Source organism: Prionailurus viverrinus, chromosome D2 (genome assembly GCF_022837055.1).
Source record: "Prionailurus viverrinus isolate Anna chromosome D2, UM_Priviv_1.0, whole genome shotgun sequence".
In the NCBI taxonomy this organism is placed as follows: Eukaryota; Metazoa; Chordata; class Mammalia; order Carnivora; family Felidae; genus Prionailurus; species Prionailurus viverrinus.
In genome coordinates this window covers 53,233,908-53,258,139 of record NC_062571.1, presented here as the reverse complement: position 1 = coordinate 53,258,139, position 24,232 = coordinate 53,233,908, and the positions used below count along the sequence as shown (strand labels likewise).

The following is a 24,232-nucleotide window of genomic DNA, read 5'->3' as shown; positions in this document are numbered from 1 at the left end:
TAAGTGGTCCATTCTGATATCTTGCAGACATATAGTATGGACTAAAAATAACATTCTTTGCCTTAAAAGAACCCACACATACAATCCTGTTTTGATTTCCTTTGAATGTTACAGGCTGGGTAAATACTCTTGTTGGTGGGCAAAAGGAAGGAGCCCGAGGTTTTATGTTTTTTATCATTAATGTGGACTTGACTGAGGAAGGATTATGTAAGTATTGACCTTTTTGATTTTGAATGAAATTGACTTCTTATTATATATATATATTTTTAACTTCTATATGCTGTGGATCTGTTTTATGTTGTAAAGCCATGGAACCTTTAATTCATGCAATTCATCCTTTGTATTTTTCATGTGCAACTTGGCCTTCATTTCATGGATTATTTTTCCTCCTTAACAACTGATCATTATGTTGTACTTGTGAAATGTGTACTTGGCTTTTCATTGGCTCATTAACTTCCCCAAAGTTCCTTCTGTCATATACCCTGGTCTGAAGGGCCATGTGTCTGACACCTTAAAATCAGTTTCAGGGAAGTGAGGATTCCATTTCTACTTACCTGACTGTACCTTAGGAGTGAGCTCAGTACTTTGAAGCATTCAAGGACTGAATGATTTTTAAGTGTGCCCCTTTTTTTCAGTACATGTTGAAGATATAATTTTGCACATGTTTCAATACATTCAGAAGTTACGTGCAGAAGGACCTCAAGAATGGGTTTTCCAAGAGTGCAAGGTAATTTTGTTTCACCAAAATTTTTCTTAAGGAAAAATTTCAGAAAACATAGATATGTGAATTAAGTTTAAAGCCTAGTGAAACTTGTAAAGTTTTGGGGGGTTTTGTTGTTATTTAAACTCTAAAAAATCTGGCAGTGCATAGTAGCTTTAGTTAATGCTTATACTACTCTGATTGGCTACCTGGGGCACAATTAAGGGCTAAGGCATCACATAACCTTTCTTTGCAGGAGAAAAGAAACTGCCTTTCTATCCCTCAGAAGAAAGCCAGCCGTTTCTTGAGCTTGTATCTGTAAGGGCTTACATTACTGTTTGCCTGAAGCTTCATGAGCCTCTGTCGTTTTCAGATCTGGTGACAAAAATCTCTAGCATACTTTCAAAAAAATAGTGAATTGTGGGCGCCTGGATGGTTGGCTCAGTCATTTGAGCGTCGAACTCTCAATTTCAGCTCAGGTCATGATCCCAGGGTTACCAGATCAAGCCCCACATTGGGCTCCCTGCTGAGCATGGAGTCAGCTTGGGATTCTCTTCGTCTCCCCTCCCCCTTCCCCTTCCCCTTCTCCCTTCCTGTCTCTCTCTCCCTCCCTCTCTCTCCCTCTCTCTCCCTTCCATCCCCCTTCTCTCTCTCTCTCAAAATATATAAACTTAAAAAGGAAATAGTGAATTGTTTTATGTATGATTATGTTCTTTTTTTGTTGTTGTTTGTTTTTGAGAGCGCACAAGCAGGGGAGGGGCAGAGAGAGGGGGACACACGATACGAAGTGGGCCACACAGGTGCCCCTGTGTAATTGTGTTCTTAAAAGTGATTTTATTGTTGTAGGTATGGAAAGGCCTCGCTGTCTTTTATTTATTTTTAAAAATATGTACTTTATATTTAAGACCTATTGAGATTCTGAAATGTATTTTAGGATAAGAGAAATCCTTTTTACTTAGATAAAAGTTTAAAGGAATACTTGCTGTGTGGACAGTAACTTCTAACCTGGATGCATTTCTCTGAATGGATCAACAAAATCATCATCTGTGCAACTGTTGATCTTGCAAGGTTCTTCCACAGTTTTCCTAATTCTCTAATAGTTTAACAATTTAGGTTAAAGAAATCATAGTCTGTATTGGTTATTTTTAAATTACTTTTTTATTTTTTATTTATTTAAAAAAAATTTTTTTAAGTTTATTTTGAAAGAAAGAAAGCGCGTGTGCAAGCGGGAGGAGGGGCAGAGAGAGAGGAGAGAGAATTCCAAGCAGGCTCCAAGTGCTGTCAGCCTAAAGCCTGATGTGGGGCTTGAACCCACAAACCATGAGATCGTAACCTGAGATGGAATCACGAGTCGGACACTTAACCAACTGAGCCACCCAGGTGCCCCCCCTCCTTTTTCTAATGTTGGTTTATTTTTGAGAGAAAGAGTGCATGTGTGCACACCAGTGGGGGAGGGCAGAGCGGGAGGTAGGACAGGATCCTAAGCAGTCTTTGTGCTGACAGCAGTGAGCCCAATGCAGAGCTTGAACCCACAAACTGTGAGAGCGTGACCTGAGCTGCGGTTGGACGCTCAACTGTTGAGCCACCCAGACACCTCTATATTGCTTATTTTCATTCATATTTTATACATTTCTAAATCAAGCATAGCCAGTTTTTCAGAAACTATGATAAAGTTAAATATGGAGTAGAAACTCTATAGTGCAAACTAAATACTAAAGAATTTTTTTTTTAAGAAAGTATTTCTAAATGATGGGTGACTTATGTGTAATTGGGTTAATTTTTCTTTTTAGGACTTGAATGCTGTTGCATTCCGGTTTAAAGATAAAGAGAGGCCACGGGGCTATACCTCTAAGATTGCAGGAATATTGCATGTAAGTTTGTTATTTTACATATACATTGGTATGTAGAGTATTTTTGTGATCCTGCATATATTATCTTCAGTACTACATGAATGATAAAAATTGAAGCTGCAGGAGAAAACTTTAGACTTTGTAGCAACCAGGCAAACTTTGATGTCAAAACATGCTTAAAATCATGATTTTCATCATCCTAAAAATTATCTATAGTATTTTTCATTACATAGGCATTCTGCTTATTGGATTTAAATATTTTTCAGTTCTACAATGTGTCAGTTGCTAATTATGTGAAAGTTGTATAGATCATCTGCTTTTCTCCATTTCCATTGCTACCACCTAGTCTGAGCTACCATTGCTACCACCTAGTCTGAGCTACCGTCATGTCTTGGCCTTGACTGTATCATGGTCTCTTACCTGGGATCTCCTTATCTCTGTTTTCCCGCTTGTCCCCCGCTACTGTTTATTTTTCCAGTCCCAATAATCTTTTGAAAACCAAAATCAGATTGTTTCACCTCTCTGTGTCAAGTCCTTCAGTAGTTTCCCATCAGAATTGGAATAAAATCTAAAATGTCACCTTGGCCTACAAGGTGATTTGGCCCCAACCTGTCTCTCTGACCATATTCTGTATCACTCCCCAACCCACCTTTCCCCATTCACAATCCTCTCTGGCTGTACTGGCTGCCTGCTTCCTGCCTAATCTTCAAGCATTCAGTTTATTATTCCCTTTTGGGGTCTTGTGTATTTGCCATTTTCTCTACCTGGAACACTCTTGTCTCTTGTCTTTGCATGGCTGGGTTCTTATCATTTGGGTAGGTGTCTCTTCCTCACAGAGACCTTCCCTGACCTCCCAGTCGTGGCTCTGCCCCTTTCTTATTCATAGTCCCTATCACTATAATGATAGTATTCGTTTATTGTCTTTCTCCCTCCCAATCAGAATATAAGCTCCTTGGCTAAAATAGGTGAAGGAGATTAAGAGTGCACTTATCTTGATGAGCACTGAGAAATATACAGAATTGTTGAATCATTACATTGTCCACCTGAAACTAATAGAACACTGTATGTTAACCATACTGGAATTAAAAAACAAAACTTTAAAACTCTGATCACTCCCTCTCCTGACTTACATGTTAATTGTTGTTTTGTATTTTAGTTCAAACTTGAGTCTTAATCCCCAAATGAATTATTATTGTTATTATTTAACTTATTATTGTATGCAAAAAAAAAAAAGAATATAAACTCCTTAGGGAACAGGGACATCATCTGTCTTACCTGGCACAGAGTAGATGTTTGTTAAATACTTGTTGAATGAATGAAACAGGCTGTCTCAGTATATTGGAAGTTGCTCTTACTAAAAAAAGCATCTTCTACATTATTTTTCTTCACTAGCCCAAAGTATAAGCCATCTCCCCCCCACAAAAACTTTCTAAATGTTTTTCTGATTTCATTCATAGAAATTTGAGAGGAAATTCTGTTCATAAAAATGTACTTTATATTAAGAATCCTATAGATGTCAGCATTTCACTGTCAAATTTTCTTCATTAACAAGTATTCAATTTCTAGCCAGAAATACATTTTCTCCCTGAAAAAAAAAATGTGATTTTGCTCTCTATAATGTAAATCTATTTGGGGATTAACTACAAAATTATCCTACAACAGGAAACTGCTTCAGGTGTGGTAAGAGAAAAATGTTTCTAGTGGAGTAAAATTTAGTTAAAGGAGGATGTGAGGGGTATAAAATAATGGATTTAATGTGTTAGAGATTTGTTTGCTTTAATAAATTAGACTCTATAGTTGCCTTGCACATTTAACTTATCTGTTTGTTTTTCTTTTAATAAGTATTATCCCCTAGAAGAAGTGCTTACAGCTGAATATTTACTGGAAGAATTTAGACCTGACTTAATAGAGATGGTTCTTGATAAACTCAGACCAGAAAATGTCCGGTGAGTCACTCTACATATTTTACTGTTGCATACTAAGTTTTCAATAATGATTAGAACCTGAAAATTTGGAATTGTGAATAAAATGATTTTAAACTTTTTATGAAGCATGATTAGAGTAGAAAGAAGAGTATAATGAAGGGGCGCTTGGGTGGCTCAGTCAGTTGGGCATCTGACTTCGGCTCAGGTCATAATCTAATGGTTCATGATTTCAAGTCTTGCTTTGAGCTCTGTGCTGACAGCTCAGAGCCTGGAGCCTGCTTTGGATTCTGTGTTTCCCTCCCTCCCTCTCTCCCTCTTCCTCCCCTGCTCACACACTGTCTCTCTCTCTCTGTCTCTCAAAAATGAGTAAATGTTTAAAAAAAAAAAAAAATAGTACATTGAAGCAATACTAAACTTGAGCGAGTTACTACGAGTCACTACGTGACCAACCTTTGTTATCTTTACTCACCCCCTTCACTCATCCTCTCTCCACTGTAGATGATTTTGAGGCAGTATCTCTAAAATATGAAGACCTTTAGTTTTTTGGTTTTTTTTTTTTTAATGTTTATTCATGTTTGAGAGAGAGAGGCAGAGAGAGACAGAATGCAAGTCAGGGAGGGGCAGAGAGAGAAGGAGACACAGAATCTGAAGCAGGCTCTAGGCTCCAAGCTGCCAGCACAGAACCTGACACGGGGCTCAAAGCCACGAACCGCGAGATCACGACCTGAGCCAAAGTCGGATATTCAACCGACTGAGCCGCCCAGGCACCCCAACATGAAGACCTTTAAAAAAAAGAAAATGTAGGGGCGCCTGGGTGGCGCAGTCGGTTAAGCGTCCGACTTCAGCCAGGTCACGATCTCGCGGTCCGGGAGTTCGAGCCCCGCGTCAGGCTCTGGGCTGATGGCTCAGAGCCTGGAGCCTGTTTCCGATTCTGTGCCTCCCTCTCTCTCTGCCCCTCCCCCGTTCATGCTCTGTCTCTCTCTGTCCCAAAAATAAATAAACGTTGAAAAAAAAAAAAAAGAAAATGTAGTCATAATGTCGTTATCATGAATGAAATATAATAATAGATCATCTTAACCTGGTTTCATCCTAACTCAGATGCCCAAACTATCAGCTTACATGTCTGGCTTCATAAACAAATGAGTACACCCTCCTCTTTTTTTTTTTTTTAATTTTTAATGTTTGTTTATTTTTGAGAGAGAGAGAGACAGAGCATGAATGGGGGAGGGGCAGAGAGAGAGGGAGACACAGAATCCGAAGCAGGCTCAAGGGTCCAGGCTGTCAGCACAGAGTCCAACACGGGGCTCAAACTCACAAACCATGAGATCATGACCTGAGCTGAAGTCAGCCGCTGAACCAACTGAGCCACCCAGGCTAGGACACCCTCTTTTGTAAGTGGAGGGAAGCATTACAATCTCAGAATCCTCTCATTGACCAGTGATTAACCAGGAGATCAAAAATTGGAGGAGCTTTTACAGTAACAAAGATATTCTTTCTAGAGGAGGTTCAGCCCTAAAGAGCTTATGAACTATCCCATGATATTTCTGCCTCAAAATTGAATTTCACCCGTGTTTTCCAAAGTCAAATAATACAAAGAATATACTTAACTGACACATATTTTGCATTTTTAATTTTTCCCTGGTGTCAAGCACATATTTCTAAAATTCTCCTGAAGATCTGGAAATTGAGTAAGTATGTTTTTTGCAACAGTCATTTTATTAATAAAATCAACAATCTGGTAGAACTTTTTGAAGAAGAAAAATCCTTCTGACAGAACTATTCCATCAGTCTTTCCTAGTTACCGTTGTTTGCGCTTTTCTGACATGTGCTAACAACAAACGATGAGAAAATTAAAAATATTACTGGTAGTTACACAGTTTGATAAAAGTGATAAAATGATATAGAACTAACAATACACACACATTCTATCAATATCAACTTCCTTATTTGGATATTGTACTATCATTAAGATATAACCACTGAAGGATCTGGGTGAAGAGTACATGGGATCTCCCTATACTATTTTTGCATTTTTCTATGGATTTGTAATTATTTCAAAATAAAAAATATTTACAATAACAACAAAAATATAAAATAATTAGGAATGAATTTAAAGATAAGCAACACATCCATATATAAAACTACAAAACAGTGCCAAAAGAAATTAAAGACCTTGTTTGTAGATTAGGAGACTTGCTATTAAATTTTTTCCTGTCTGGGGCACCTGGGTGGCTCAGTTGGTTACGCTTCCGACTTTGGCTCAGGTTACGATCTCGAGGTTCACGAGTGTGAGCCCTGAGTCATGCTCTGTTCTGACAGCTCAGAGCCTGGATCCTGCTTCAGATTCTGTGTCACCCTTGCTGTCTGCCTCTCTCTCTCTCTCTCTCTCTCTCTCAGAGATAAACATTTAAAAAAATAAAATAACACAGACTGCATGTAATCACAACTAAAGTCCTAATAGCCTTTTTTTCTTTTAGAAATTGGTAAGCTGATTTCAAAATACATATGGGTATACAAAGGACCTAGATTAGCTATAATACTCTTGAACATAAAAACAAAAGTTGGAGGACTTGAACTACCAGATTTGAAGACTAACTAAAGCTACGTTAGTTAAGACATTGTGCATTGGCCTAAAGATCCAAGAGAAATCATTAGAATAAAACAGAGTCCAGAAATAGAACCACACATATATGTTCAGTGGACATCATTTTTATTATGGTAAAAAACACATAACATAAAATTTATAGTCTTAACCATTTTTAAGTGTCCAATTCAGTAGTATATTCATATTGTGGTAAAAGAGATCTCCAGCACTTTTTTACCTTGTAAAACTGAAACTGTACCCATTAAACAACTCCTCTTTTCTCCCTCCTACCATCCCCTGGTAACCCCCGTTCCACTTTCTGTTTCAATGAATTTGACTGCTAACATACCTAGAATAACTGGAATCATACAACATATCTTTATTTCACTTAGCATAATGCCTAAGGTTCATCTATGTGGTAGTGTGAGATGGGATTTCCACTTTGCCATATTAAACCTACAAATAAAGCTATAGTCTTTGCCACATGCCTTGCTTAAGTCATAAAGAAGTCTTTGGGAGGAGTTGTTCTTTCTGAATGTATGCAGGTCCTAGTGATAACTGTCTTGTATAAATGTTTGGTAGACTGACAGCTGACTAGAATCTAAACCGCTGGCCTAGGCTTTTTTTAGGCTCCACTCCTTTCCCTTTCTGAAAGTCAGAGCATTTATCCATCTCCATCTTTGCTGCCTTTTCTCCTGTCTTCCAGTATTTCTAAAGGGTGTTGGGCATTGATCCTACTGGGATTTATTAGTTGCCTAAGCATCAGAGAGTATGATCTGCATTGGAGATGTGAATTCATTTGAGCCACTTTGGCTGATTCACTCACTAACCCTGGCCTGGGTTTCAGCCAGGGGATTGGTCCACCTTTGCAGTTTAAAGACCCATAAATTCTAAATCAGTATTCAAATTCTAATTCAGTAGTCTTGTCATCTGCTATCCTGAGACCAGTGTATCGCATTTTGCTTTAGGTCATTTTGCTTTATGAGTTCTTCCCAGGTAAAAACTGTGTTTTTCTTGGAGTGCCTGGGTGGCTCAGTCGGGTAAGCATCCAACTTCAGCTCAGGTCATAGTCTCGGGGTTCATGAGTTCCAGCCCTGTGTCAGGCTCCGTGCTAACAGCTCAGCCTGGAGCCTGCTTCGTACTCTGTGTCTCTTTGCCCCTCTCCTGGTAGCACACACGCGTGGACTCTCTCTCTCTCTCTCTCTCTCTCTCTCTCTCTCTGTCTAAAAAATAAATAAACATTTTTTTAAAAAACCTGTTTTTCTCGGATTCAGGCTGTCAGGGCTCAATAAAGGTTGAATTCTCTAAGCATTTAGCCTAAACTTTCTTTGATTCCTTCTTTCTTAAGAAACCCTTTTAAAAAGTGTCTTTTAGCATTTTTCATGAACCTCAATTTCTTCAGCACTTTGGCCTTCCTGTCGCTATTCTTTTGGGGCTTTTTTTAAGTTTTATTTTTATTTGTTTTTGAGAAAGATAAATATTTTTGAGAAAGATACCAAGAGCAGATGGGGGAGGGGCAGAGAGAGGAGACAGAATCCCAAGCAGAGCCGGACAGAATCTGTCAGCACAGAGCTTGATGCCAGGCTTGAACTCACGAACTGTGAAATCATGACCTGAGCTGAAATCAAGGGTCAGACACTTACCTAACTGAGCCACCCAGGCCCCCCCCTCTCTCTTATTTCTAAGGACCATGTCAGTACCGTATCAACAACCAGCTCTCGGTGGATAGAGTTAAAGAATAGCATTGCTCCCACCACCACAGACACACACTTAAAAAACTCAAGACTATTTTTTAGTATAATTAGATTTCCAGCAGATAGTCTAAGGATGCTATAGTATCTGTGCTAGTTTTTCTGAATTGTCTGCAGTTAAATATATTGCAGCTGTCCGTGGCATTCTTAGATTATTGTAACTTCTCTCTTTTTCCCATAACTCAAGTGTTCTTGTGCTTCAACACTCTGCATTTCTAAGTAGATTTGATGTGTATGTACTCTGTCTCTGCTATCATTCCCCTTGCCTACCTCTTATAATTTATTTTTAGATACATAGCCTTTCACTGTATATTTCAGTTTTAAATTCCTCAGTGGCACACCAATTCTTGTTTTGCAAAGGTATCTCTATCAGGCCAGTATTTGAAGTTTGCCTTGTTTGGGGAACTTTGTTTATCTATTTCATATTTGCTTCCTTGTAACATTTGAAATGTTACCCATACGCTTTACCTGGGTATGCAGCTGTCTCAGTCCCTTAGGATTGCAGCTGACCGATCTCCCTTCTTCTCCCTCTTTTAACTTGCCTGTTGCTAAGCAGTGTCCAGCCTCTGCCTCTCTCTATGTCACATAGTCATCCTCCAAAGCATATGGCAGCTTTACCTGAACCTTTTCACTTTCTCCCTCAGAACAGAGTTTACAGTTTTCTTGTTTCAGGGGGCATGTCCACTACCAAATGAATGCTTCAGTGTTCACAAGTTATAATCAGTTACTTCATTATTCTGATGCATGGGCTGTCATTCAGGGAAACCAAAGCCATCTATGTAACAAGCTTTTCCAAAATCAAGCATCTCATGGAAGAGAAGATGGTAACACCACCTCACTACCAGGTTATTTAACTTCCTAACACAATTTTCAGAAGTCTCCTTTAGAATCGGTCCATTCATTCTCTAGGAAGTGAGCAAGAGTGGAAGCATTTTCTAGGACTGAGTCTTAGCAGACCCTGTCATGTATTGAATGAATGTCCTTAAGAAACATTACATACCCTTAATGTGGCCCTGTGAGGAGGAGGAGGAAGAGGAGGAGGAGGAGGAGTTGTTGTTGTTGTTGTTGTTGTTGTTGTTGTTGTTGTTCTTCTTCTTCTTCTTCTTCTTCTTCCTCCTCCTCCTCCTCCTCCTCCTCCTCCTCCTCTTCTTCTTCTTCTTCTTCTTCTTCTTCTTCTTTTAATGGTTTCTGCCTGCATTTTTTTCCTTTTTTTAAATTTATTTTTAAATTTACATCCCAATTAGGTAGCATATAGTGCTCTAATGATTTCAGGAGTAGATTCCAGTGATTCACCCCCTATGTATGACACCCCAACAATTGTCCTCCTTAATGTCCCTTACCCATTTAGACCATCCCCCCACCCATAACCCCTCCAGCAACCCTGTTTGTTCTCTGTATTTAAGAGTCTCTTATGTTTTGTCCCCCTCCCTGTTTTTATATTATTTTTGCTTCCCTTCCCTTCAGTTCATCTGTTTTGTATCTTAAATTCCTCATATGAGTGAAGTCATATGGTATTTGTCTTTCTCTTACAGGCTAATTTTGCTTAGATACCTTCTAGTTTCTAATTTCTTCTAATTTCACTCAGATACCTTCTAGTTCCATCCACGTAGTTGCTAATTGTGGCCTTGTGAGTTCTATATACACTCTACATATACCCTGCAAGAGGAATTCTCAAACTGCCAAGCATGGATCATTTCTTCTGGACATGATAACAGAACTCTTTCATCCATTAAACCCTATGATTTCTCACTTGTTTCTGTGGAATATATTCTTATTTAGCATGTTTTCTAGAACTGGCAGTGGTCAATGGCAGCTTGAATACCTTCAGCTGGTAGATTAGTCAGTCATGCTAACAGGTTAGCCGGATTGCTTATGATATCTACCCTAAAGCAGGTGATAAAGACCAAGTCTAGGTAGCCAGGTAGAGTATTTCATCTAGAATAAATAAGAAGTTGACAGTAATTCAGACAGTCAGGCATTGAAGTTGGGAAGGTGTGATGAGGGACAGGAACACACAGATTTGGAAGATGGTTGGGTATTCAGTAGAGAGGAGTTTTCATTGCAAGTACTGGGCTTTCAGCTGTGAGGCAGACATTCAGAGGCTGGAACCAGACCTCTGAGAGGATGGGTGAGAACAAGTAGGAGCATACCTAGACCTTGTTATTGAAATTGGGACGTAAAGGAGAAGTGGGACCAGTAACAGGACTGACTTAGCTCTACCTTTTTTCCCTGAACTTTTTTTTTTTTCCCTTCTGACTTCTGGGCTGTTTCTATTTTCCCATCAATGAAAGCTTTTAACAAACCAGAAGATAGAGAGGTGTTTCTTGGTCTTGTTTCCTTCACCTCTAGCAATAGGAAGGGCAATGTATATGTGTTAAATGCATATGATGGTAGTATGTGGTAGGGAAAAAACATAGAGCACAAACTTAGCAAATAATAATATGAGTGTGTTTTTGGTTTTTTGGATATCTGGATGAGCCAACAAGGGTTTTGGGGTTTTTTTTGTTTGTTTGTTTTTGTGGGTTTTTGCGTTTGGTTTGGTTTGGTGGGGGTTTTTTTTTGTTTTTTTTTGTTTGTTTGTTTGTTTTTTGCCATTTTTGTTAACACTGGGCCTCAGCTGTTCCTGGGAAGGAATACTTTGTTTTGCTTTTTTTAAGACTATTTTCCAACTGAGTTTGTTCAGTATTTTTCCCTAGCTACTCTTCTTTTAAAATTTTAGTAGGTAGCATACCCACAAGACTCCTGCACACAGTTTTTCACATTAAAAATGATGGGCTCTAACCAAAGGATAACAGAGACTATGGCCAGAAACCTCTATACTTCATTCCTTGTTTTGACTAAACATTATAGGACTTACTGGGTCTTAGAGGCCCACCATATTCTTGGATATTATTTACATTTTCATGGCACTTGGGTGGTTCAGTCAGTTGAGTGTCTGACTCTTGATTTTGGCTCAGGTCATGATCCCAGGGTTGTGGGATCAAGCCCTGTGTCAGGTTCCACAATGAGCTTGAAGCCTGCTTAAGATCCTCTCTCTCCCTGTGCCCCTCTCTCCCACTTAGGCGCTCTCTCTGTCTCTCTGTTTCTCTCTCTCTAAGATAAAAATTTAAAAAAACATTTTCAGGAGTCAGGCTCTAGAAATGCATATATACAACATGAGTTTATAAGGTTTTTTTATTTGTTTTTTCCATTTATCTTTAGGGTTGCGATAGTTTCCAAGTCTTTTGAAGGAAAAACTGATCGCACGGAAGAGTGGTATGGAACCCAGTACAAGCAAGAAGCTGTACCAGACGAAGTCATTAAGGTAGGGTTCAGTCATCTGGGAATAAACTTGGCATTGTGAGGGGCACCCAAGAATATGAGCTCCCTAGATCAACTCATGGGCCAGTGTGGAGAGTGACGGCCCACAGCTGTCTGTGCTGTCCTGAGCAGTGTGGACAAGGAGATGGAGAGCTAGAGCTTAGGTTTTTGTGTGAAGAAATGGCACTATGGCCACCTTCTCATGTGTCTGTTAGACCATCAGGGCTGAAAGCAGACCCTCAGCCTCATGCAGTCAAAGATCATTGAAGTCCAAAGTACACAGAGAAGCAAAGGCACCAAAACAGGCAAGAAGAGATGGAAGTAGCATGAAAAACAGATACAAGGGCTCCAGAGGGCTCACCGTCGTGCTGGGTGTACAGCTGGGAATAGTCTCTGGGATTCGCACAGTCTTCACTTTAGGAAGTGCCATATTGTATGCCTCATATTGTGTCATTGCTCTTTTTGTCAATGTAAGGGAATTAGAATTTGTTTCAAAACAGCTGTGTTTAGGTAGTATGTTACCCCATTCATAAGTGGTGAAGCTTTTGTTTATGAGTCTTAACCTACTTGTCTAGTACTTTTTAGTTTTCATTGTTATTATAGCTTTGATATTGTCCTTTATTTGTGGGAAAACACCAGAAAGCCTTGCTCTGACTAGGTTCTAGTTAAACTTGAATAATGGACATTTCTTAAATGTACTTGTATAATGACAGTACAGAAAAAAAGGATAGTTTAAGAAAACCATCGCTCTGACCTATTCACAATACAGAAGGAAATCACTGGCGCCCCTTAGTATATGAAAATATCCATCTAGCTAAACTGAGGAATGCTGATCTCCCATGAATTAATTGTAAAGCAAAAGAGAACCCCTATTCAGCAAGCTCTGTTCATAACCTGCCCCAAATGGGAATTTTTTAAAGTAAATTTATCTGGGAGACATCTGGCTGGCTCAGTTGGTAGAGCATGCAACTCTTGATCCCAGAGTTGTGAGTTCAAGCCCCACCTTGGGTGTAGAGCTTACTTAATTAAAAACAGAAGGAAAAACAACAACAACAAAACCCAAAACAACCCAAATTTATCTGGGAGTTTAGCAGCAAAATTATTTACTATGTGTTTCCCAGCCCCTACTCTTCAGCCATTCGGGAAACTTGCTACTCATAATGCGGCCAACATTCCCACCATTCCAGTGCCAAAAAACATAAATGTAGAAACCAAAACAGAATAGAATTGCAGAAGCTGCAAGGCTGTGCTGGATCATCTGAAGACCAAATCGCTGAACCCAGCATCACTGGCAGTGGTGGCCCTTTTTTTTTTTTTTTTTAACATAATGAGAAGTCTTATAAATTAGAGTCCAACAATCATTGACCTGTGATCTGTCCCACTTAGCTTTTGGAACTAGCCCATGGAGCACAATCAACATGTTGTATCAACCCTGTCCTACAATCCAGACTTAAGTATCCACTTTGTCCTTAACTTTGTGTGTGAATTACTGGTTCACTTAGAAGTTCACATGATCGTTGGGAGAGTGGTGGAGCAGGCCTTAGGAAGCAGTACTAAAGTGAAAGAAACCCCCCCCCTTTTTTTTTTTTAATATTTGCTCATTAGATTTATTTATTTATTTATTCATTTATTTTTTATTATATGAAATTTATTGTCAAATTAGTTTCCATACAACACCCAGTGCTCATCCCAAAAGATGCCCTCTTTAATACCCATCACCTCCTCTCCCCTCCCTCCCACCCCCCATCAACCCTCAGTTCTCAGTTTTTAAGAGTCTCTTATGCTTTGGCTCTCTCTCCCACTCTAACCTCTTTTTTTTTCTTTTTTTTCCTCCCCCCCCCCCCCACCCCCCCATGGTTTTCTGTTAAGTTTCTCAGGATCCACATAAGAGTGAAACCATATGGTATCTGTCTTTCTCTGTATGGCTTATTTCACTTAGCATAACACTCTCCGGTTCCATCCACGTTGCTACAAAGGGCCATATTTCATTCTTTCTCATTTGCACGTAGTACTCCATTTTGTATATAAACCACAATTTCTTTATCCATTCATCAGTTGATGGACATTTAGGCTCTGAAAGAAACGCTTTAATCTAGTTTTCAAGCCATACATGCAAGTAACTTAGTGCAGCTGAAAGTTTAATTCTTTTATAAATGACCTATTATCTATCAATTGCAAGAATATATCCTTTTCCAGATTATTCTCCATTCTTTAGGGAGCTAGAGCAAACGTGATCTTCATATGGACCAGGTAGTCTCTCAGTGTTCTGAAGTCTCAGATTGCCCCTTAATCTCAGCTAGTCATTTTGGAAATATGTAAAGAGGAAAGACAGGTAAGTGTAAAATCTTGACTAGTAAAAGAGAGACCAACTCAAGTTTCACAAAAAGCCATCAGTGGATTTGGAAATGGAAAAGGAAAGCTGTGTGACGTATCCCCTTAATATGTGCCTAGACATTAAGCAAAGGGACTATTTTACACTCTACAGTGCAGCTCTAATTGCTTTTGTGTGTGTGTGTTTTTCATTATTCATCCAGAAATGGCAAAATGCTGACCTGAATGGAAAATTTAAACTTCCAACGAAGAATGAATTTATTCCTACGAATTTTGAGATTTTATCATTAGAAAAAGAAGCAACACCATACCCTTCTCTTATTAAGGTAACATGTTAGAACTGGTGATTTTTTTTTTTTAATGCTTATTTATTTTGAGAGAAGGGGTCATAGAAAGAGAGTGTAGGAGAGGGGCAGAGAGAGGTAGAGAGAGAGAGAATCCCAAGCATGCTCTGCACTGTCACTGCAGAGCCCAATCCAGTGCTTAAACTCATGAACCGTGAGATCATGATCTGAGCCGAAACCAAGAGTCGGATGCTTAATCGACTAAGCCACCCAAACACCCTTAGAATCAGTGATTTTTAAATTTAGGAGATGCACCTATTACACGGAAGGGATAGAGAGATGATTTCTTGCATCTGGTACTAGGTTGTTTTGGGGGGCTCACATCCTAAGAGCTAACGGAAAGTTGTAGAGAATAACTGTTAAGAAATATTAAAAGGCTAGAAATGTTAAAGCAAACAAACTACTAAAGAATTTAGAATCTAGGGGTATTGTTTTCTTTGCAGAAAAAAAAAGATAAATCTAGGCTACAACCACAAATCTACTGAAAGTTATCGGCCTCCTTTCCATAGTCACTGAAGACCCAGTAGGAAGTGGAAGTTAGAGAACTGCATCGTGCAAGTTAGAGATAAAGAAAATCTCTAAATCCTGGAGTAGAGCATATCCAAGGGTAGCTGTTGGATTTCCTGCCCTTGAAAATAATTCTCATTTTGGTAGAATGGCTCTAGGAAATTGATGAGAACAAGGAATATAGGAAGTTAATAAGCCACTGAAAAGGGTGATTGAGAAATGGGGCGCTTTTTTTCCCCCCTTTTTCAGAATGTTCTTTTTGTGTCATTATTTCACACCTTGAGCAAATTGTGTGGAAAAATGGATCAAATTATTAATACACATCCTCTTTCCTAAATTCTCTTTCTAAACTTACCACCGTAGACACACATCTTTCTTCTTATTTTCTTCAAAGGACCTAACATTTAGATGAACTCAATGAGACAAGAGTGTTTAGAAACTTGAAATTTAATTTATCTCATGCAACTAGATTATTAACTAGACCACCATTTTTCTTTAAAAATGACGTTTGAATGAGTTATAGGTTGGGTTATTCAAAGAGAAAGCTTTTTTACCTCTCCTATTATTTGTTGTTTTATTTTTTCTTAAAAAAATTTTTTTAACACTTATTTTTTGAGAGACAGAAACAGAGTATGAGTGGGGGAGGGGCAGAGAGAGACAGAGACACAGAATCTGAAGCAGGCTCCAGGCTTTGAGCCCGATGTGGAGCTCCAACTCACGAACTATGAGATCATGACCTGAGCCGAAGTTGGACACTTAACCGGCTGAGCCACCCAGGAGCTTTGTTTTAAATAGGTCTTCTCAGAGTAAACTACGGAGAACCTTTACATCTCTCATCAGAGTTTCAGGAGTTTTTAATACCGTATGAGTGAAGTAGAGAGTTAAGGTAGTGGGTTATTTGTTCATTCTTGACTGTGTTAGTTATCCACTACTGCATCATAATAAATTCCTCCAAATTTTAGCAACTTAATATTTATTTTTATCTGCATGCAATTTCTGAGGATCAGAAATCTGGAAGTGGCTCAGTTGGGTGGTTCTGGCTCAGGGTCTCTCATTAGGTTATAGTCCAGCTGTTGAGTGAGGCTTCAGTCATCTGATGGCTCAATTAGGGCTGAAGGATTTTCTTCTAAATTCAGTTGTGTGGTTGTTGGAAGGCCTTAGTTCTTCACATGGGCCTCTCCATAAAGTTGTTTGACTTGGAAGCTGGCTTCCTCCAAAGTGAGTGATTCAAGAGAGAAAGTGGGTGATCAAGATGGAAACTACAATGTCTTTTAGGATCTAATCTCAGAGCTACCCTGCCATCACTTCTGTCATAGTCTGTTGGTCACGTAGACCAATCCTGGTTCATTGTGGGAGAGAGGACTATACAAGATGTAAATGCCAGCAGGCAAGGATTGCTGTAGCTCACCTTGGAGGCTGGCTGCTATACCCCCCTAAGGACCCCTGCGTCTGCCTCCCAATGTTCAAAAATACAGGGACAGGACAGTTGGAATTGGCTTCTCCAGCCTATCCCTTCCTCTACTGTGTCCCCATCCCCTCAGCCCCCGCACCCAGGGAGACAGAAGGGTGATTTCTCTCTGCTACCAGGATCAGCAGTTTTCTCTTTTCACCTTCCCACCTGGTGACCCTCTGAGTTTGTTTCAAGGCCATAAGACAGCAGCCTCTGCAGAACAAAATTCTCAGCAGTGCCTCTGTCCTACTCCTCTTGAAGTATGATTTGATTGAGCTTTTTGCAGAATGTGCCCGTATTTCCCTAACCAAATTGTTTCTCCATCACAGGATACAGCTATGAGCAAACTCTGGTTCAAACAAGATGATAAGTTTTTCTTGCCAAAGGCTTGTCTCAACTTTGAATTTTTCAGGTATGTAAAATGAATCTAGCTACAGAGTTTCTTATAAAAATCAACAGTCGCATTCCTAAAAGTTTTCTTCATGTCAACGGACCCATGTATAGAAGTAAAAGAAACGAGTTCTGTGGCTGGGGCCAGGGAAGGCTGCTGCTGGTAAGGGATATCGTGAAAGCCAAGGTTGTCAATTCTTCCTTTGCATTGATGAACGCACCCTTTAACTGACATGATTTATGCTAGCCACTAGAAGGGCCTTCCTAACTTTCAGGACTTTGGAGCCTGGGGAGGCTGTAGACTCACCCAGAAATTTCGTTGAGAAATTTCACATTTGGGTGTGTTCTGTTGTAGTTTTGGTTTTGTATTCCTGAAATTTCCCCAGAGGAAGAGGTAGTAGTTCCTAAATGACTTTGAGTCTTTTCCAGCCCTTTAAACGTCAGAAGCCCTTAGATACTGCTTTCTCTATTCCTGGCTTTGTTACTTAAAAACAATTTAATTAAAAAGGAATGTTTTTTACTAAACATTAAAAAAATGTTTAGTAACATTTATGAATACTACTGTTGGAATGATTTCTCAGTATAAATCTGGAGTTCATCTCTGTCTCCTTTTATTTATTTGTAAAGTGTATCACCCAGTTCAAATTTTACTTTGTGAGTTTACACTTCATAATTTTTTATTTAAAATTCAGTGGTGTGTGTTTATGAAATAAACCTATCATCATGTCCATTTCTTCACTGGATTATTTGTTTTTTGGGTGTTGAGTTTGTTAGGTTCTTTATAGATTTTAGATACTAACCCTTTATCTGATACGTCGTTTACCAATATCTTCTCCCATTCCATCGGTTGCCTTTTAGTTTTGCTGATTGTTTCCTTCGCCGTGCAGAGGCTCTTTATTTTGATGAAGTCCCAATAGTTCATTTTTGAAACCTATCATCATGTAATAATGTTCACTAAATTTTATTTGGAAGACTTGACATGAAATTAAAACGCAATGCGTTTTAAATGTTTTGGAAAAGGGGGCGAGAATCTCTGAATAGAAAGTTGGTATTTTGCCAGCATGAACTGCTGAGATTGCAGGGATGTAAACATTGAAGAAGCTGGAGATTTGTAGACTTGTCTGGAGCTGCACTGAGATTGTTTATTTTTTATACTGAACATGAATTGTCCAGCTATGGCTTATTGTTGGTAAAGCTTGTTTATTTTTTGATACTCATAGTGATGTTTGTAACATCCCAAGCAGCTTGTCGCCACTGTGCCATTTGACTTCTGTGATTATGAATTTCTTTACGGTACATTTTGAGAAACTATTTGATATTTTTGCATTCTCTAACTGGCCCATACTGTTGTTGGAATTAAAAATGTCTGCTTCCCAAAAGACCCTCTCTCTGTGTTCTGATCTTCCTAGAGGTCACACTGCTAGGTTTCTTGACATTTTCTATGTGTGTGTACTTTTTAATCTTTTCAGAAATTGGATTATGTTATGCGTACTTAGTTACAGTTTTAAAAACTCTGATCCATATTTAAGCATATAGCACCTGAATACAATATAATATTTATTAAAATTTTTTTAAATGTTTGTTTATTTTTTTTTTTAAAAAAAATTTTTTTTTTTCAACGTTTATTTATTTTTGGGACAGAGAGAGACAGAGCATGAACGGGGGAGGGGCAGAGAGAGAGGGGGACACAGAATCGGAAACAGGCTCCAGGCTCTGAGCCATCAGCCCAGAGCCCGACGCGGGGCTCGAACTCACGGACCGCGAGACCGTGACCTGGCTGAAGTCGGACGCTCAACCGACTGCGCCACCCAGGCGCCCCAATGTTTGTTTATTTTTGATGGAGTGTGAGGGGGAGAGGCAGTTAGAGAGGGAGACACAAAATTCGAAGCAGGCTCCAGGCTCTGAGCTGTCAGCACAGAGCTTGATACAGGGCTCGAACCCACAAACCGTAAGATCATGACCTGAGCTGAAGTCGGACGCTTAACTGACTGAGCCACCCAGGTGCCCCCAAAACAATATTTTTTAAATGAACAAATGAACCAGAATTTAAACGTTGCAGTTGAATCATGTTCTCTTTTACACCTCACCAGCACAGCTGCTGCGCACGTAGCATTTTAGGATATGTCTTGGAATTACATTCAGAGCTTGAGCCATATGGCTTTGAGCTCCCAGATTTGGCTTTTTCTGGCTTTTCACTTCTACCTAAGATTGCCATATAGGTGCCTGTGGGCCTAAGCCCTTTCTAGAGTCCCTTTTATTTGATAATTTTGCTTTTCAGAGTTGTGCTGTGCGTTTCTGAGCTGCTGTTTGCCTAAAGAAGGAAGTGTGTCATCATATAGAATACAGTACTTAAAAAAGTTCGGTGACAGGACATCAATTTAGATTTCCCAGATGGAGAAAGTTTATATAGTTACAGAGTTTTCTCTTTGATTTTTAAAATAATTTTTTCTAGTGGTTATTTATTTTTGAGAGAGAGAGATAGAGTGTGAGTGGAGGAGGGGCAGAGAGAGGGAGATACGGAATCCGAAGCAGGCTCCAGGCTCCAAACTGTCAGCATAGAGCCGGACGCAGGGCTCAAACCCATGAACTATGAGATCATGTCCTGAGCCGAGTCAGACACTTAACTGACTGAGCCACCCAGGCACCCATCTCTTTGGTTTTTAATTTTCTAAGCGGCTAAGCCTCTTTCTCCTATTTTTGCTTCATTATCAGCCTTGATAAAATCATTGGCTTTGCTAGCAGTACATTGGTTATATTTACTGTGCTACAGATAGAGTGAAACTAATTTGCCGCCAAACAAGCCAAGCAGGCACCTGGCCTCGGGTCCTTTACACTGGCTGTTTTCTCAACTTGCCCACCCAGATGTCCCCAGAGCTCGCTCCTTTGCTTTCTTCGGGTCTAGGCCCACATGTCACCTTATGAGAGAGGCATTGATTAACTATCATATGTAAATTAGCAATCTTCCTATCCTACCATCATCACCCTTCATTCCTATTCCTCTTAGTCTGCTTAATTTTTCTTCACAGCACTATCCCCACTTGACATATTAAAATTTATTCTCTCCTCCAATTAGACTGTTAAACTCTGTGAGGTCAGAGACTTTGCCTGATTTGTTTCTTCTTTATTCTCAGTACCTAGAGAAGAGCCTAGCACTGGGCTCTTCTGATCTATACGTGCTTATATGTATTATAATAGTAAGTGTGTGATACATATTTGTTGAGTGAATGACTCTTGCTTGCTTGTCATAAAGGTGAGCAGTGTCCTATAATCAAATGAGTAGATCACTTGACTTGGATTTGAATCCTAATTCTGCCACTACCAGCCCAGGTGACAACATAAGGAAAACTGTTTCTTATTTGGGAAATGATTTAAGTTAGGTGGATCTCTGTGACCTGTTTAGCTCTTGCACTCTCTTATTGTTTCCTCTTTTTGGTTGTTCTTCTTCACCTAAGTTGGGTTTTTTTGTTTTTTGTTTTTTTTAATTTTAATATTTTTTCCTAGCTCGGGCTGCAGTTATATAGTGGGAATTATCAATTATTTTACTGACAGTGCTCTAGCTTTATTGGTTTTGGTAGAAACTCAGATAAGCTAACATTTCACAGGTGTCCATAAACTTTCTCTTTTAAGTTCAGAAACTTCACAGCATACAAACTTCTCAGTCTCATACTCCTGTCCGCCAAGGGTATGGCTTTCTTGGAGGAGGACATGAAAATGCCAGATGAGCTCTGTCCGGCCATGCCTTCCTTCTTTTTATTTTTATTTATTCATTTTAAGTAACCTCTTCAGCCAGCGTGAGGCTTGACCTCACAACCCCATGATCATGAGTTGCATGTTCCACCAGCTGAGCCAGCCAGGGGCCCCACCATGCCTCCTTCTATGAGCCTCAACACAGGCATGCCTCGTGGCCTGTTCCCACTCCTTACCTGCCCTGCATTTCTGACTCATCAGTCTGGCCACACCATCTGGGGTCAACAGTTGCTTCTCCCTCCTCACCACCACCAGCACACTTGGCATATTTCAGGCTTCTTTTTCAGACATCTTGTTTTTTTCCCCCTCCTGAGAAGAACAGACTCAAGAATTCAAACCATATCTTCAGGAAATTGTATTAACCGATAATTCAGTTTCTTGATCCATCTCGAAAGGCCACATCACATTGGGAAGTAATAAATCAGCTATTTTACTGTCAACATTTTCTTCCAGCCCATTTGCTTATGTGGACCCCTTGCACTGTAACATGGCCTATTTGTACCTTGAGCTCCTCAAAGACTCCCTCAACGAGTATGCATATGCAGCAGAGCTAGCAGGCTTGAGCTATGACCTCCAAAATACCATCTATGGGATGTATGTAAGTACCCACGTCTTAGAGCCTTCCACTCATCAACATTTTTTTATATTGATTTGATGGAAGCGTTTTTGATTGAGGGTATGAGTTTAATTTCTTTTTAAAAATATTTATGGCTAATCATATTTTCTCATTTAATTTTTAAGTTCACTCTTATTTTAAGTATTCAGCATTACATTCACATTATGCAAATTCTCCTTGATTTCTGTTCTGGTTTTTTTTGTTGTTTTTTTTTAACATCTTTCATCAGATTGTCACATTTTTCTCCTCAAACAAAATTGGACCCTGACTTAGGTTTAGATCTCATCCATTCTCTATGTGAAATCTTGGTCTTTGACAACAGAATGAAGTCTTCCTGCCATTGTTAAAACATAAGGTTGGCCTATTCTGTTTCCCTAGAAATTCAGATCATGAGGCTGCATATCCATACTCTTCGGTCATGTTTCTTCATTACCATGCCACTGCTTGAGGTATCAAAGCATTTCTTTTGTTTTTCTTTTTGTTAGTCGCTACATTTATGCTGATCCTCTCCATTGCAACATGACATACCTGTTTATCAGGTTATTGAAGGATGATTTAAAAGAGTATACATATGCAGCACGCCTCTCAGGTTTGAGCTATGGCATTGCATCAGGAATGAATGCAATACTTGTAAGTAAAATGAAAACCAAAGAAAAGGCACCACACCATTTAAGCATTATGTTGAGCTTGGGAAAACTATTAACTTCTGCATTTTTAAACAAGAAGGTTGATGGTTTTTTCCTTGCACCTTTTTAGTGATTGAAGAACTGAAATTAGTATTGCTTTCACTAATGAATGACTTAGCGTTTAGTGCAACTTGTGAACATGTATGTGTGCTACATTTATTTGCATGTTCCTCTGCTTGAAATGTTTAACCTATTAATTCTGAAAGCATGTTGTCCTTTCCATGTGCTTGAGTGTATTAACATCTGTAAGTGAAAAATATCTGTAGTTATTGTTGTGGTGCTTGAATTTTACTCAAATATAAGCTTCCTTTATTTTTGCTGACAGCAGTAGAAAGCTCCTGTGTCCAAGTACATTTGATGTTTTCATTTAGTTTATTTTGTAGCATGCACCATTAACTACTTTTAAGTGTGTTTTAAAATAAGCATTATTAAAAACATCCCAAGAAATAACTAGATCCTTGCTCCTGAAACTATTTCTGATGTGTTTCCAAACCTTTATCTCATTTTCAAATTAATATCCCTTGTATGGCACACATTCATCTTCACTTTTCTTGAAAAAATACTGTATGTTTTAGTAACAACTGCAGTGAGAGCATGTGCTGTGTACTCCTCTTTATAAATTCTTATACAAAAGGGTTTTAAATATAAATTCTTATACAAAAGGGTTTTAAAATTGTATTTTGCAGTGCTTTTCTTTCTTTACACAAGTAAATTTTCTGGTGGCTTTTATTTAACGTATAAGAGTGTATGTAACCATTTTCAGAGTCTAGGGAAATTTGAAGCTCAGAGATCAAAATAAACTCCAAATAGAAAAGTAATAATCTGTTTATTTTTTGCTCTTGACCTTTAGTAGCATATTACCATTAAAATAAATAATTTTTAATTTATGACAAAATGAGCTTTCTACTAGTTGTCAGTCTATTTCCCATGGTACGTGATGTGCTCACCATGGCCGCGATGACCTTCTCTCCTGCTGAGGTTCTTGCCTGTCATTCTGTATAAGGCAGAGGCTTTCATAGACCTTCCACATGCAGTGCGCCCTCTATTGCTGTGGATGCCACCATGTGGAAATAAAATAATAGGCCTCCCCTGCTTTTCGAATGCAGTGCTTTTGGAGATCATTAGAGTATATTGTCCCACGGTAAAATCCTGATAGTACAGTGTGTCCTCACTGTGCATCATTGGCTTTTGATACATCAGCAGAATTCATCAAACAAGCATCTGTGTGGATCCTGTTTGGGCAACATTGAATGACAAAAATGGCAAAATGCCACAAGAATGTATACACATGCACAAAATTAGGGCTGCCTGATTTCTCCAGAAATGATTTTTAAAATATTAAAATATTTTTATATAAACAATTTGGGGACATACCTAACAGTTGGCTAGATAATACTACCTGTGATTTTTAACCTTCTTATCACATCTACAAAAACCTTAAGCCTGCTATTCCTTAGAAATTATTTTTGAAGATTAAACTTGAAACACATTCTGTAATTAATTTTGATTTAATGGGAGCTTGAATGTCAATGATGTGATATGTTCTGCGTTAGTTTGGCATCAGGTGAGTTTTCCTACTGTTGACTTTGGTTAGGAACAGCAAAATTAGGCTTTTAGATTATTAGTAAATAAAGATGGTTAATGTTCTCTTCCTAAGTGTTAAACTATTTGAGAAGATCAATTAGTCAACTTTATTTCATTTTTATTTTAATATGCTGGGCTTTGGGGTTTTCTGAATGTTTATAAATCAAGCTTATGGTGTTTATTTGGAAGTTTTTTTGGTGATGTTTTTAGACTTCTAATCCCCCGAACTCTTTTTGTAGCTCTCGGTGAAAGGTTACAATGACAAGCAGCCGATTTTGCTAAAGAAGATTATTGAGAAAATGGCTACCTTTGAGATTGATGAAAAAAGATTTGAAATTATCAAAGAGGCGGTAAGTGTTCTGAACTCATTTTTGTAATTTTGCCACATAATGAACATTTTAAGAAAAATGAGGGGATGGCTGGGTGGTTTAGCAGGCTGAGTGTCAGACTCTTGATTTCAACTCAGG

The 24,232-nt window shown here is 38.9% G+C and overlaps 1 protein-coding gene across 4 annotated transcripts in view; it reads left to right on the top strand.

Annotated features, from left to right (window-relative positions):
- The window catches only part of IDE (insulin degrading enzyme), a 113,236-nt gene that overhangs the window by 70,278 nt on the left and 18,726 nt on the right, over positions 1–24,232 (top strand). For 3 of the 4 annotated variants that reach the window (XM_047825554.1, XM_047825556.1, XM_047825557.1), the window contains 9 exons: positions 115–207; positions 636–727; positions 2,491–2,571; positions 4,393–4,496; positions 12,012–12,114; positions 14,645–14,767; positions 17,072–17,154; positions 21,333–21,477; positions 24,005–24,115. In XM_047825554.1, the coding sequence (XP_047681510.1) occupies positions 115–207; positions 636–727; positions 2,491–2,571; positions 4,393–4,496; positions 12,012–12,114; positions 14,645–14,767; positions 17,072–17,154; positions 21,333–21,477; positions 24,005–24,115 (935 nt within the window). Of the gene's footprint in view, positions 1–114; positions 208–635; positions 728–2,490; positions 2,572–4,392; positions 4,497–12,011; positions 12,115–14,644; positions 14,768–17,071; positions 17,155–21,332; positions 21,478–21,980; positions 22,126–24,004; positions 24,116–24,232 lie in introns of all 4 variants that reach the window. The other variant, XM_047825555.1, reaches the window with a different exon arrangement.